The sequence below is a fragment of the Alosa sapidissima genome, chromosome 24, assembly GCF_018492685.1.
Source record: "Alosa sapidissima isolate fAloSap1 chromosome 24, fAloSap1.pri, whole genome shotgun sequence".
Classification (NCBI taxonomy): domain Eukaryota; kingdom Metazoa; phylum Chordata; class Actinopteri; order Clupeiformes; family Clupeidae; genus Alosa; species Alosa sapidissima.
In genome coordinates this window covers 11,990,547-12,006,852 of record NC_055980.1, presented here as the reverse complement: position 1 = coordinate 12,006,852, position 16,306 = coordinate 11,990,547, and the positions used below count along the sequence as shown (strand labels likewise).

General features: G+C 43.2%; 1 protein-coding gene across 3 annotated transcripts in view; it reads left to right on the top strand.

The window, feature by feature from the left end:
* Window positions 1-16,306, top strand: part of gas7b (growth arrest-specific 7b) — a 43,746-nt gene that overhangs the window by 10,375 nt on the left and 17,065 nt on the right. For all 3 annotated transcript variants that reach the window (XM_042082880.1, XM_042082879.1, XM_042082883.1), the window contains 3 exons: window positions 4,170-4,247; window positions 8,660-8,742; window positions 10,011-10,067. In XM_042082880.1, the coding sequence (XP_041938814.1) occupies window positions 4,170-4,247; window positions 8,660-8,742; window positions 10,011-10,067 (218 nt within the window). The remainder of the gene's footprint in view (window positions 1-4,169; window positions 4,248-8,659; window positions 8,743-10,010; window positions 10,068-16,306) is intronic.

The window sequence follows — 16,306 nt, the reverse complement described above, 5'->3', positions numbered from 1 at the left end:
GGCTCGGGGAAGTAGTCCGACTCTGGTCTGGCCTGGACCGCCGCCAGGATCAGGGCCTGGGTCCAATCCAGAGGCATCTGTTCCGTAGACCTCCTTCACGCCGTGGCCAGCTGTATGCTCAAGCCACTCTCCATAAAACTTTGAGGGGCGAGCCTGTAAAACGCCTGTTGAGGACGGCCGTCTCTCTTTGCCCCGGACGAGTGGAGTGGTGTGGAGCTGCGTCTGGCTGGTACCGCAGGGGAGGGTGCTGGCGGGGCTGCTGGGCAGATCAGAAGATGGCCCTGGATCACACCCTCTTCTCTGGGCATTGTGTCCTAACAATACCTGCTCTGTCTGCCAACCCGCCCGCCCACCCGCCCTGCATCGCTCGCAGGACTGGCAGTGCAATGCTACCCTCCACCACCACCACCACCACCACAACCTTCTCTCTTTCCCCCTCCTCCTCCTCCTCCTCCTCCTCCTCCTTCTCGTCAGACCAGGCTTCCATCTGCACCCTCTTAAGAGAACAAGTGTGGTCTAGAATGAGTAGGAGCTGGCAGCGCAATCGCCAGTAGTCTCACGTCTGCTCCCAAACATGTGTGTGTGTGCGTATGTACTGTATGTATTTGTGTGTGTGTGTGTGTGTGTGTGTGTGTGTGAAAACATGGCCACAGGATTACAGTATTACAGTTATGGCATTGTTGTAGGAGGAAAGATGCTTATCTGCCAAGACCACCGTACTCCCACGGCGTATCCGCAGCAGATTCACATTCACATGTTGTGTGGGGGCACATTACAGTCACATGTAGCTTGTCAATGTTTCTGTCTATCTTTCTATCTTTTTTTCTTTATTCCTCCCCTTCTTTATTTTTTTCTTTCTAACAAAAACACATCTGGAAGCTACATAGAGTCACAATAAGAGCCAAATGATACGATACGGATGTCAGAGGCGTTTGACGTGCATGCAGAGCAACATGCGTTTGATGCAGTGGATGCGTTTTAGGAGGACCATGCGTTTCAAAATAGCATGCAGAACAGACCAAGGGTTTCGGTGGTCTCCATATCTGCGAATGTCACAGGCCACCACCTAGAGATTAAAATGGTGGTGGTGTTCTTGTTGATCGTAAATGAAAATGGCAAAACAGTCTTTCGCATTAGTCATACATGGTTCTCGAAAACCCACATATTAAAACACCCATAGCTGGAATGCTGGAAATGGCACTTGGGTTGCATCGATTAATGATGCATGCTGTAGGCCCTACACCCTCTTTCCATTCAAGTCGTGTTCGCAAAAAAAAAAAAAAACAGATATAATCACCTTGTCCAGTTTTGACCCAAACTCTGAAGACTGAAAACAGACCTTTGCATCTTTATGAATGACGTGAAAAGTTTTGCTTTGTTTTCTTCCGGCATCATTTTCACCTCTTGCATGCATCTCCCTTGTGTGTGAAAGTTCGCACCCGAATAGACAGTGATGTTGTCGCGATGTTTGATCGCCATGGTTACAGCGGCGTTGCGTGGGTGAGTGATGTCGTAGAGATTAGGGGCCTCTCCCGCCGTGGCCCCTCCTGCTCGCTCTCTCCCCATGGCTGCGCTTTCACTACTTGCGCTCCTCAGCTGAGGCTACCCGCAAACAGTTTCAGTTTCCGTGGAAACAGCAGTGTGGGAACCGCCACACGCCATCCTCCACCCACGACACGGGGAAATGAGGTTCTGTGGCTTCGTAGTAGTAATGTGGACGGTATTTAAAGGCCCAGAATGTATGGTGTGTGATTGTTGATGTTTCCTGTGGGGGGGTTTTGTAATCAAAACAGCCTGCCCTGTTGATCCTAGGTGTCAAGTTGTTATGCATTTTTTTCCTGAAACTGTATTTCATCAGAATTGTTTTGTTTCATGTTGCATAATATTCATTTCATTTCATATACATAATTCATATTGTATAATAATTGTTTTTGTCATCATATGCCTGAAGGGAAATGGTATATTAACTTTAGCAATGGACTTACTGTTAGGATATTATGCCCTATCCCATATTGAACATTTTGTTCTTCAATTCTGTTGTCATAGATATTTGGTCTTTCAACCTCACCGAAATACATACTCTAGGTTTATATCTGCAAAATACACATTCTACTAGAGTTATGTTAATTAGTTACTGAAATACATGGGGGGAATACATGGTTGAATGGTGATTACTGAACCATCAGTGCTTTATCAGACAGGGTTTTCAGAACAAGTGGACATAATTTGACAAATGGAAGCTTTTAGCTCAAGTTCTTCCAGGGAGACGTACTGTAAGCTACATCACTCATTCATTCATCACTCCTGTCCAATCACTGGCCCCCACCTGCTTTTACCTTTACCTGGTACTCGCCTAACATACCTGCTTGCTGCTTCAGGTGCCATCATCTCGATGACTTTTAATTCTTTTGAGTGTCAAATTTATGAACCTTGTAAAATAAATATTTGAATATAATCTTCTGGGAGAAACTGCTTTGGCTGTCAAGTTAACACCCTGTGCCACATCTTAATGTCCTGTGCCACATAGTCTCTTAAAAGCCCTGTGTCTGTAGAAAGGGAACTTTGTGCTGTTTAAATGGGTCGTGGTTGCTTCTCTGGAAAGCCATAAGTGGTGAACAGGCAGCGAGGGAACCACAAAGGGGATATCACATATGGTTATGAATTAAAAATGAACATAAGTAGGCCATTCTTCCCAGGCTGCCAAGAGTCAGTCACTTTCATTCACTAGGACACTGGGAATCCTGAATGAGACGCTCTCTTGTTGACGAAGAATGACTGAACAGGAACAGCACTGAATGTGCTGTTAAAAACTCCCCTCCAAAAAAGCAGAAGTTGAAATCTATGGCAAAGTCCTGCTTATCGCAGTTCACATTTTTGGTCTGTATGGAGATAATTAGCTTAATCTCTGTATCAGGTGCCTGTTGCTTAGTAACCATTCACTTCTATTTTGAAGTTGCCGCAGCAGCCCCGTGAAACATTCTAATTAAAAACAAAGAAAGAGATGCTCTTCCTCATCCTTTTATTTCCCATAAGCGTCTTTTCACAGACTTTGGCACTCTCTGAATAGGGGTTCAGTTTTAATGTTGATGAGTCTCAACTGAAAAAGGAAGTTAAATGATGAGGGGGAAAAAAACACTGAATGTGTTAAAAAGAGAACCTCTCACCCCCGCATCACCCATTACTGAAGTAGGTGTGGAGAGCCCTTGGCATCTTCGCTAGGGACTTTCAATTTGATGTGTCACACTCAAAAAAGGGAAGAGAATCAAATTATGCAATAGGTGACAGATCCCCACATTTGAAGATCTGAAAGGGTTTGGATGAAAGAACTGGGGTAGCTGGTAGCATGTAAGCAGCAAGTAGACCAACCCTAAGAGACTGAGACACATCAGTGAAAACAGATGCCTTGTTCCCGCACTAACATACTGTATGACCTCACTAATTGGGGCTAAGGGGGCGGGGGGCGGGTATTTTCAGAATGACAAACATCCCCTAACTGTCCAATTTCATGCATTTACCGTAACATAATGCTGTAAACTGAATTAAACCATATTAGTTTCTCATGAACACAGCAGAATTGACTGGCTCATAGAAGGAACAGGTTGGGAGGAGCGGGCTAGGCAGGCAAACGAATGGCCTTTTATGCCATTATGCATCGACTATGAAGGGATCCTGATTTCGCCGACTGCCAAGTCCCTTCCCCTCGGCGTGTCATCTGAGCAGAACGGATTGCTTTGGCTTCCGTGGCCCCCGCTGCCAAGCGCAGACACAGCCATCCGAGCCCGGGCAATGAACGGAGACAGAGGCGGAGGAAGGGCCCTCGCTCGGGCCATTGTACCTTTTTTGAAATGGGGGGGCAGTGGAGGGGGCAGTGAAGTGCTGTTTTGGAAGTGAACTGAAACAAAGCTAAAGTCACCCCCCTTTTCAGCAGAAGCCGTTTATAGAGCCTTTTTCACTTCTCTTTCCAAGAGAAAAGAAAACCTAGTGCCAGACACTTCACTTTCCACAGAAAGATCTCCTACTCATCAAGTGTGGGTACTGACCTTTTCAGTGTCCAGTGACACTTTGCTAAACTTGACCTATCCATGTAACTATGTGCTAATGTTGTGTTTGAGGGTGTTAATTCTGTAGGGGATCATGTAACTTAATCGTATTTTTTCTTTCCAACTCAGAGACTCAGTGGGAGAGACCTTCCAGCACCCCGGGCACTCCGAAGACTCCCGTACGGCACAAGAACTCTCTTCCAACAGGTACATTAAATTAGAGGGAAATGAAAAAAAAAACAGTGCAGTCCTTCACATTAGTCATACATGGCTCTCGCAATCCCACAAAAACACCCACAGCTAGATCGCTGGAAATAACCTGGAGTTGTTAACTTGATGCCTGTTCTGCACCATCTATTCAAGGCATTTTTTACAAAAACACATTGCAGACCTAACTGATAAGTGATGTTTTTGTGTGATATATGTAGTTTTAATGATTTCCTGAGATGTTTTCCAGCCATGTGTTTAAAAAGTTTTTCATGATTGATATCCTTTATATCCTTTTGTATTTTTGTTTTTGTGTATTTGATTCTTCTTGTGTTGTAACAGCACATGGTTTGATAGAATGCAAGCATGGACAATAGCTTGTAATTGTGCAACCCCAGAAAAAAAAAATCTTAACTAGACTCTAAAGTCTAAATCTCAAACATTTGCGCTGTCTGGCGAGTTCCAAGACTCCCGTCCACCATGGGGCCTCCAAATCTGGTCAGGCGTCTTCCTACATCATGCCCCTGCAGGGCATCAATCCAGTCCTCTCTGTAACAGGTTCTTGGCTTAAACCGCAGCTTGGCATGAACAGTGCAATGCACGCGTGGTCTGGTTTTGGTTTTGCCATTAGTCGCGGTACACTCTGCATGGGTTTCATGTGTTCCTCTGGCTGCTTTTAGTCTGTTTTTGGAAGTTACACAAAGTCATTTTTTATCATCCCAATTAGATGGAGGTAATTTAATCCAATCAGGTTTTGCCTTCAAAGCCACGTGCATAAATACTCCTGTCTCAAGGTTCCGTTTTGCTCATCAGTGTAACAGGGACAAATCAAAGCACATCTCAAAAGCATATCTGAAGGCCTACAAGCTTTAGTGCTTTAGTATTTCTCCGTCTCAAAAACCCTAACCAAACTAAATCTGTTTCTACACACACCAATTACCTATGATGGTATCCTTTTACCCTCAATTGTCACATGATTTGTCCCGTGCTATTATGCATTAGGTTGTAGGCAGGCAGAGAGCATGACCTTACCATGATGTCACCACGTTTACAGAAAACAGACCCTCACCACAGGAGTCGTTGAGAACGTAGCTGTTCAGGAGTAATGAGTCTTGATTGCACATGTGGTGGTGAACAGTGCTGTTCATGACCCATGGACACCAATGCATTTCCTCTCCATTTTCCTTGTTATGAGTCTTTTACTCATACCCTCTGCCATCCCATAATGAGCAAAACCCCCCCGATACGCAGTGCACATTTTTCTATAACTGTTAGCCCCTCCGCAGCCAACCTGCGTTGTTCCATTGGGAACCTCTCTTGCCCTGGCTGATTTTAAGTGATAAGGCATGGGCAGCGCTGGAGGTTCTAGACCACAAGGAGGGTCCTGTTCAATGGTACGAAGCGAACGCATTCCCTGAAAATGACTATGCGTGCACGGGCTGTCTATATTTGCCAAGGGCTGTTGCCAATTTACTAGAGAGAGAGAGAGAGAGATAGAGAGAGAGAGGCCCCTTGATTGCACATTTCCTGTTTTTTAATTTGCAAAGTGGAAACGAGAAATGCCATGTATCCAGAATCCCACTCCTAAAAATACAGGCTAATTTATTTTTATAAGGCATAACAGCACAACCTTGTATGAGTCGTCATGAAAACAAACACCACAACAAGGGGGCCTCTTCAAGGTGTCACCGTTAACTAAATTAGCATATTAGCATTGACCCTCTCAGCCAGTTGTCGCTACTTTTGACATGGTCCCATGAGCCATGTAGTGTTGCGCACATTAACCATGGTTAACCCAATAAAAGAGTTCTCACTCTTCAAAACATGTTGACTTTAGTTTCAAAGGCTCTTGACTCTTAAAGTGTGTGTGTGGGGGGGTTGTTTAATGCACCAGCTAAAAGAGTTGTCAACACTGAGTTTGCACCTCAGAATGGCTTTTCATCTCCCTGGAGTCTGGAATGATTTACGGTTTCAGAGGGGAAGTACCTGAGATCCCTGCCGTTCTGGCCCGTAGAACCGTGTCGTGCATGTGATCAATCACTGATTGGACAGCTCAGAGGGGAGGTGCTAGAGGTGAAGAGTATTAGTCTGCCCTGTGTGACCTTTGACCTGTGGGGATCCAGGGGTGTCTGTGAGGGAGCAGCTGGATTAAAGGGACAATGAGGCGCCCGCTGTCTAGTCCTAGTAGAGTCGACGCTCTCCATTCTTTTGGGTTTGATGAAACTCAGAAAGACATTGAAACACATGCAGCCAGGAAAAGACACACACACACACACAGACATGCATAAATGTCACATGCCCCCACACACGTACACACACATACAAACAAGCTCATACACTTACTTGCAGCTTATACATCAACACAACAGTGAAGGAATTCAAGTGTCAAAATCCTGTCAGGGCTTCATTCAGCGGTGTTGATTGCCTTGGATTTTCAATAAAGGCCTAAGAACAAAAACAGTGAAATGAACATTTGACTTGGTATGACACAACCCTGATTCATTAAATTCATTCTGTGATTGGTGTAGTGTTATGTCCTTTTAAACAATTAATCCTGTTTTCCTCCCCAAGACTCCCAATGATGAGCTGGAGTATTATTCCTGCCATTGTAAATCAATTTTACATATGCACAGAAGAGGGAAACTAGACACATAATACATTAGACTGAAAAGCCTGAACTCACAGTCTAGTTCCACTGAATATATTTATACTCAAGACTTAAGAGAGATAGAAATGACACATTTATTAACTATCAATTTCACAGTGTGGTAGTGAAATTGAAACAGAAAGTACAACCCCAAATCAGAAAAAGTTGTGATTTTACGTTGTGTAAAATCCAAATAAAAACAGAATATGATAATCTCCAAATCACATAAACTCATATTTAGCTGCAAAAAGGACACAAGACAACATATAAAATGTTAAAAATGACATAAATGACATTTTCAACTTGATTTTAAACAACATGTTTAAAAAAATTGTGACGGGGCCAAGAAAATGCTGGAAAAGTTGTGTAATGATAAAGAAAACAAAAGGAGGAATATTTTACAACTAATTAGGGTAACTGACAACATGATTGGGTATGAAAAAGAGCATCCCAGAAAGGCAGAGTCCCTTAGAAGTAGAGGAGTTCATCATCTACAGGACATACTATCATTAAAATATTCAGAGAATCCAGAGAAATCTTTGGCCGTGGTCTTTTGGACCTCAGATGGCACTGCATTAAAACCAGATCTGTTTCTGTAATGAAAGTAATTGTATAGACTCAGGTAAACCTCTGATATGTCTATGAGCACAGTTTGATACTCAATTCACAAATGTGTAAACTTTACTCTGCAAAAGAAGACATTTTATTTAGAGGTGATACAAAAATACCACTGTCTTATCTGGGCCTGAGCTTGTTTAAAATGGACTGAGGTAAAGTGGAAAAGGGTCCTGGGGTGAGATCAATCAACATTTGTCATTCTTTTTGGAAGTCATGGACCCTCGCCAGGCACAATCAATTCTGAATGATGTATACAGGTTCTGAGCAACATATACTGCCAACCAAGCAATGTCTTTTTTGGGGGGAAGACCATGAATATTTCAGGAAAACAATGCCAAAATGAATTCTGCACATATTTATTTCTCCAGATCCAGGTGCCAAAACAGCCTGTCTACAGTCCAGACCTGTCAAATTAGGTGCATCATGGGATGAAAAACATGATTAAGAATACCCATACTATTGAGCAACTATTGGGACAACATTTCATTCTCAAAACTCTAAACAGTCATGCTGGAAATAACATCACTCTGCTATTCTGGGCTGGAGGTATACATGAGGAACAGGGATGTAGTGGAAGCTAAACACAAGTAAACACAGTTTATCCACCTCTGAAATTTCAGAAATAGAATTTATCCACCTCTCAAAAGAGTTTATTTGCCAATTGCAACTTTAAAACAAAAAAATTACACTGTATTATCCACATTCACAATATGTACCGGACAGGTATTCATCAACACTCTACGAATAATTTAATACCATATGTATTGTTAGAAACGTTGGACAATGGACCTTTTTAAATATCCAATACCGCATGGCGCAGTCCACCTTACTACACCTCTGATGAGGAAGTACTGTGCTGTTATAGAGGGGGTATAATGGAGCCACAAAGCCATTCTACTGAGTCACTGTTGTAAAAATGTCTAGTCATGTCTCTGCTCTTGCACCATCTGATCACCTGACAGGAAGAATGTCAGACACTTGAAGAATGTCTGCACACATCTCGAACACTGCAGTATTGTTCTTGCCAAGGAAATTCAATTCTGTTGCGATATATATTTGTGTTGTTCCAAGCTTTACTTTTGATACAATGTCATCTTTTTTCCTTCTTCCTCCTCTTCCTCCCCCCCCCCCCCTCTCTCTCTTCCAGTGAATGGATTCCACTCAAGTGGAAGCCCATTGCATCATTTGGAACAGACCCACAATCACACACGCAAACACAGTATGGACCAGGTACAGTATGACTGGGATTATATATTATATATATATATATATATATTAAAGATCCCTTTGCTTACTTTTGGGAACTCCGTTGGGATCATACGTCATTTTCTCATAGTTCAACAGAGACGGATTTACTTTGCTTCTAATTCATATTCGTATCAGAATAGCAGTGGGCCAAAACTTTACATTCATCAAGTTCCTTAGACAACCTGAAAACTAATGTAATGATTTTAGGAGGTTCAACTCATTATTGGGAGTCAACTGGGGGCCAACCCATGGCTGTATTATAAGGCTTCGCATCGGATCCAATGTCCTTTTGCTTGTCATAATGGGGGCGTCTACAAGGATCAGCTAAGACCTTAAAAATAAAAGATTTCCACAACAGCAATTTCCAAACATTTGAATGTACCATACAATGTATATTGCACACTATTGCACAAATGTGCCTGCACAGGAGTTACAGCTATTACATCATTCAGGAAGAAGAGTCCATGTACACTGTGTGTGTGTGTGTGTGTGTGTGTGTGTGTGTGTGTGTGTGTGTGTGTGTGTCTGTGTGTGTGTGTGTGTGTGTCTGTGTCTGTCTGTGTGTTTGTGTGTCTGTGTGTGCGTGTGTGTGGTGGCAGCACTGGGCTTAAAGTTTACAATAGGAGACAGGGAATGAGGGGGGTGTTCAGCCTATATTTAGGAATTCCCTCTGTCTCCCCCTCTCCACCTCTCTCTCTCTCATTCAGTTGTTATTACCTCAGAATGCAAATGATGGTTAAAGGTAAATCAACTGGATCCATAACTCACATACAGACACTCACCCACACATTCACTCATTCTCTCTTTCTCTATCTCTCTCTCTCTCTCTCTCTCTCTCTCACTCACACACACACACGCGCACGCACGCACACACACAGGCACACACACACTAACACATGCACACACACGCACGCACACAGGCACACACACACTAACACATGCACACACACACACACACACACACACACACACACACACACACACACACACACACACACACACAGGCAACATGCTGTGCAGTGCTCTGCTCACCTACCCTGCCACCCCACTCACCACGGCAACAGCAGCCGCTGCAGCAGCAACAAGATCACAACAGAGAGCAGTAAAAAAGAGGGGCCATCGAGAAAGAGAGAGAGAGAGATAGAGAGAGAGTGTATGTGTGAAAAAGAGAAGCAAAAGAAAAAAAAAAGAATTCAGCAATGTCTGACATGGAGGGGAGCTTTGACGGCAGGTCTTGTGTCTATCCACAGAGTCCCACGTCCACTTCGCCCACCACTAAACAGCAGGACAAGGACACAACTATCACGGTGAGTGACAAAAAAAATATGCAAAGCCAGTAGTAGCCAGTGTCAGTGGTAGCCAATGGCAGTGGGAGCGATAATAGCCTTAAAACATGTGGGAGAAGAGGGGGGGGGGGAATGACAAGCATGCTCAATGTAACCATGGGTGATTATAGCCTTCCACTTGCGAAAATGGGAGTGAAACGACGTGAGGAAAAACAACAAGTTTTCCGCAAAGCCACACCAACTTGGGAGGGTGAGCCAAGAGAGGAGCCGAAATGGCACAGGAATGCGACTGTTTCTCCACTAATTTGGCGGACCGGCTTGGCACGGTGTCAACTGAGGCTGCAGGGGAGGCTGTTGTGCACCAGCAGAATAGCTGTTTTTTTTTTGTTTTTTTTACAGCAACCTCACAAGTTGCGGCTCCCCCCCAGGGATGTCAAATTGTTAACTGTTTGGTGGAGATTTGTAGCTGCAATTCTTCAATGGAGCATCCTATTTGTGGCACACTGTTGAGCGGTTTAATGATCTGACAACTTGTTGATTGTAAGAGGACTTTAGAAAATGGCTTATTTTCTTATGTGCCTTACAACAGTATGGCGTGACGATCAAAAGACGAATGCAGACGTAGTTGCTAGGTCTGTACAGAGGGATGATAGCATTGCCTCATTATCTGAAATGACTAGCGGAGTTGGGGGGGTGGGTGGGGGGGGTGGACTGGTCAGTCTGACCCCGGTCCAAATCAACCACAGAGAGGCTGTGTCAGCAGGTGGTTAACTTTTGTCATAATCACCACTTATTCACACTCAGCCCTTTCCTCCCTTCTCACAGCAGGGTGAGATCAAAGGCAGGGTGGTGATATGATGGTGGGGGTGAGTGGGTGGGTATTAGGAATAAATGAGGGTTGATTATGGAAGTATAGTATGCCAGTTGATTATGAAAGTATAGTATGCCAGTTGATTATGGAAGTATAGTATGCCTATTGATTATGGAAGTGTAGTATGCCTATTGATTATGGAAGTGTAGTACTGTATGCCTATAGGAAAGTCTGCCCAGTGCTGCTCTGCCTTTGTTGGATGTTGATGTTGGAAAGGGTCAGTGGGGTCACTGATTATTGGCAGTATAACAAGAATTCATTTTAGTCAGTTATGTCACTGATGTTGTGGATTTCTTATCAGACTTTGGAACTTCACTATTACTATGTCCACAGGTGATGCCACATGGCAAGTGATGTCACTGATATACACATTTTAACCCATTTACTCCTAAAATGCCTGCTAAAAACGCCTATAGAATCCTATGGCATTCTAGACTAAATAACCTTATTTCCTGAGGGTTTTCTGAAAACATACTAAAAATTGTCAATGTCTACCAACATTTAATTTAGCACCTAGAAACATGAAATAAAAAGCATGCTGCACTACGCAGCATCCAGCAGGAGGGTCAATGTTGCGTCATGCAGCATCCAGCGCGAATGGGTTAAAACAATGTGAAAAAGAAATCAATGAGAGGCAACATTTGACTTGTTTGTTATTTGCTTGTCAAAAAGTGGTCAGAATCAGCTTTTAGGACATTTTTCCACTGATTGTCTACAGATCATGGAAGTATGACATTTTCTAATGGAAATGCATGTCATTTAACAGAGGTAGGCCTACCATAAAGAGTCCGAGGCAAATTAGTCTCTACTGTATGCAGCCCAAACTAAATGGAATGGAAATTCAATTTCTCACTGAATAACATCTGTCTAGCAATTGTGCAAGTCACCACAAAACCTTATCTCAAGTGCGTCCATTAGTGGATTCCTGCGCTGCACTAAAATGTGCTGATGAGATACCCACAGTTCCTTCTCAGAGCAGGAGAGAGGGGAGCATTCTTAGTGTCACACATTCTTTTCCTCCTGATTGGCCATCACGTCCGCATCACTGCTCGAACAATGCCGTCTCAGTGATGGCTTTTCCACTTTGGGTGCATTCCTCTCCTGCTCTGAAAAAGCATGATTGTTTTTTTATCACTTCAAGGAACTTGGATGGCAGTGGAAGGCATTAGCCTAGCGTTCTTGCTAATGTCTACAAAAGTTAACCACCGAGAAGCTTATGATCACCTGCTAATAAACTGTGGGCATACAAAGTAGTCGTAAAATGCCTTTGGAAGTGTCCTGCCTTGTTAAAACAGTCATATCATGTTGAAACTTCTGTGGCAGATTAGGGTGTCTGGGAGAGTTCCAGACAGTTATTGCAGCATCATTAATCTGTCTTTTCTTTAACAGAGCCAATTTGGTTGATGTGTCAAACCCTAGATTAAGGAATAAATCTCTGAATATTTTTTTCTGGGATTACCAAACATGAGCATTGTGATGTGATACTAATTTCAGACGGCATAATTATCCCACGACAGAACTCACTAAGTGAATCACTGCTGCATTTTAGTTTAGTTTTAGATTTTGCTAGCCTCCTCGGCTAACACATTCCTCCCGGGGTCAGGCTTGGCAGACGGGGGCAGCCCCAGCACCTCCGGTCAAGAGCCGTCGAGCGGATGCGAGAAATTAGAAGTGAAGTCGGACTTTGGTGTGACAAAAGGAAGCATTGTACGACGGAGGATCATCAAGGTACACACAGCCGGCCCCAGCTCCTCCGAACCGCCCCAGGGGGATCATGGGTAGCTCCCAAAAGCGTGGCACCTCAAAGACCCTGGCTGACACAAAGGTTGCAAGCCAGGGCATGTCTTTTCCTTATCTGTGCTTTGTGAAATGAGGCAGAGTAAAATTCTATTTTTTTTTTCTGTCCCAGTTATTTTTGTGGACGGAGTAAGGGGCACGACATGTCTGGCTATCTGCCTAGAGAAGATAATACTCAACACGCACGCACACACACACACACTCTCTCTCTCTCTCTCTCTCTCTCTCTCTCTCTCTCTCTCTCTCTCTCTCTCTCTCTCTCTCTCTCTCTCTCTCTCTCTCTCTCTCTCCACATTCATCCTCCAGATACTACTTCTCATCCCTCCCCTCTTTGCCTTTCCCCCTCAATTAAACTTAATCAAAGTGAATAGGAAGTACATATAAGGGTCTTGCGGTCAGACTGGCTCCTAAATCTGTGGGTCTGCAAAGCTGACAGACTGACAGCTCAAAGCGCCTCGCTGGACCCTCATCACAGCAGTGTTGGCCAAACTTACAGGATTAGCCGGTGTTACTGGGCAACTACACCAACTCAGACACTGGCATGGCCATCTTCACCACTGAAGGGGTCACCCTAAATTTTGGATGCTAGGGATCGAAACACAAGCCTGTTCTGTGCAAAGTTTGATGGGTCCCTGCTTAGCACATCACTGGCTAGCTGAGACAGGATTTTGACATGAGTTTGCTGAAATACAAGAGCAAGCTATGGCTGAAGTGTTTGTAGGCCTTTGCGAGTGATGCAATGACATGAGATGGTTTTGTGGAAAATGTGGCTGTCCCTACTATTCAATAGATTAACTTTTTAGACATAGATGTCACATTTGTCCAGGCAGTTGGTTATGTTATGTCTGGCCAGCTACAAAACTACAACTAAAACATAAGTAATTGATGTTAAATTGTTGAAAATATCTTAACTGTTGGGTGTAGAGTAGATGTTATGTATGCATGTGTACTGCAACACCTTAAAATACAATGATAATCATGAAATGTCACCCTCAATGTGGAAAGTTTTATGAAAGTGTTACTTTGGTCAGGCTTAGTAGCATTTTTTACGGACAGGTTTAGTATGCGTCACGCCAGCTGAAATATTGCTAATTTTACTTTATTTAAAATATGTGGGTTGAGATGTACAGATGGTATATAATTCCTGAGTTTTGTTGTCATGGAGTAGTCTTGAGGTTTTTGAGCTTTTTCTCTGCTATATAAGTATAGCTTGTGTTATGTGTCCTGACTCTTTCCTGGCATATGCTCTTATGTAATTTGCCATAGTTACATGCAGTTGTGACCCAATACTGGATACACATTTGGTCCATTGTTTATAAACAGACTAGAGACAGTAGAGTTACATGTTTTGCCAATGTAATGTGTGTGTGTTTGTGTGTGTGTGTGTGTGAGACATTGGGGTGTGTGGTTTCCATTTTATGCTTTGGTGAGCACAGAATCTATAGACAGAGACTGAAGGTTGTTTTGTGCTCAATAAAGATTTTGCTGTTGTTAGCAGTCTGTAAAATGTTTTTTGGGATTTCACAGTTCTGACTTGCCATCAAACTAAACCCTCTGAGAAGCCTTTGATATATCCTAGCCCGAAAAATGTCATCAGCCATTACCAAAGACACTGTTTTTTAAGAAAACACACCTGTGTCAGAATAGTTTGTTTTTCCACATTTGATGCTATAGTGAATCATCCTCCAGGCGAGGCCAGGTATGCGTCTGGAGAGAGACTGTCTACTCTACGGTGTCACAATGCCTTGATTGTGACGTGTCAAGTCACAGCACTCTACACAGAGAAAAATGACTGACCCTCAGATAAAAGACTCCTTTATATCCCCACCGTCTTGAACAGTGGAGACGGTCCAAACCATGATGACCAAAGCATTCTGCCCCAAAACAATCTGTCCCAACACCTTTAAATCATATCCCACTTATCTCATCTGTCTTATCTGAAATTAATGGGGGGTTTTTTCACATTATTTTTTCATCCACTCTGACTCACTCTCCTCTACAGACATCAACTCACAGTTATGCTGATGAATCAGAGCAAATTAGCCCAACAATAGATGATTCAGTGCCAGTGGATTTAGCTGATCCTGAGGCGACCACTAAGCACCTTAACTGGATTTTGTGTGTGTGTGTGTGTGTGTGTGTGTGTAAAACACATTATTATAAAATACCCAGGTGATTCCACAAGGCTAGACTGCTGCAGGCTATCTGTAAAACTATCAGCAACCTCAGTTAATTAAATCCTCCTCACACAAATGAGATGTCTGTACAGGGTTGATTTTAGAAACAGATAGACTAAGGGTTATTAAGGAAGCATGTGACCTAGACACCTTTTAGTGTTTTTTTGTGTTGTGGTTTTCCTGCAGCAAACAGCTTCTTATCACATGCATAGCTTTATTTAGCAACTATGATTAACAATATTTTTATGCTGAAAGATTATGGTCTATTGTCAGTAAATGAGAGTGAGTCAGTGAGAACTGAGTGCCAGATATGTCCTACGGTATGGAAGGCAAGCCTAATTATTACCGTATTATGGTGACAAAACAAGAGTTGCTGTAAGCCTATAACCATTAATTACACTATTACTAATGATTAACCATTACTTAAAACAGAACGTGGATGTAATGGCTGTAATTTCTAAATGATCATGTTGATGAGTCTACACTTTATCTTGATTGTTCTCCATTGCGGTGATGAAGGCAAAATTACACATTGTGTCATTGTTAAAATACTTACGAAACTGACCGTATAGTGACACAATTATGTGGCTCTATGGTGGTTATCTGGAAAATTGAAACCTCATACGTTTAGCCAGCTGAACCAACTTTGAACTGGCACGTGCACCAGTGTAGCAGATCATACACTTTGATGAGAAATATATAATTCAGCAATATGGCATGAATGAGTGTGATGTTGGTAAGGAATATCCATACAGTTGTGATTCAACCATAGGATAGCCCCACTCAAGGAATGCCTTTTGTCCAATGAGAAATTGATAAATAGTGTGACCGGACCTAACTACTTTATAATAAACTAACACTGTAGATGTGTGTTGTGGAGACAGTAGATGTGTGTTGTGGGGACAGTTGAATAAACTAACACTGTAGATGCGTGTTGTGGGGACAGTTGAATAAACTAACTAACACTGTAGTTGCGTGTTGTGGGGACAGTAGATGTGTGTTGTGGGGACAGTTGAATAAACTAACTAATACTGTAGATGCGTGTTGTGGGGACAGTTGAATAAACTAACACTGTAGATGCGTGTTGTGGGGACATTTGAATAAGCAAACACTCTGGATGTGTGTTGTAGGGACAGTTGTGAGGCGTGTGGTCAGTGTGCTGGACAAGAGTACTGCAGTGACCTTGCACATATGAGCAAGAGGGCGGTGCGCTCCACAGGGCTGTCGTCTCCGGCTCTGGTGTCAGGAGCAGATAAACAGCATCTGTGTCACACACGCCAGCCCCTGGTCTGGCCTCCAAACCCTGCGATGAGCTCCTGTCTGGTGACCGTCCGACAGAGCCAACAAACTGGCCAGTGTGTTTATTAGGTTATAAATCATACCGGTGCTGGTGCTCCATCACTGCGATCAATATT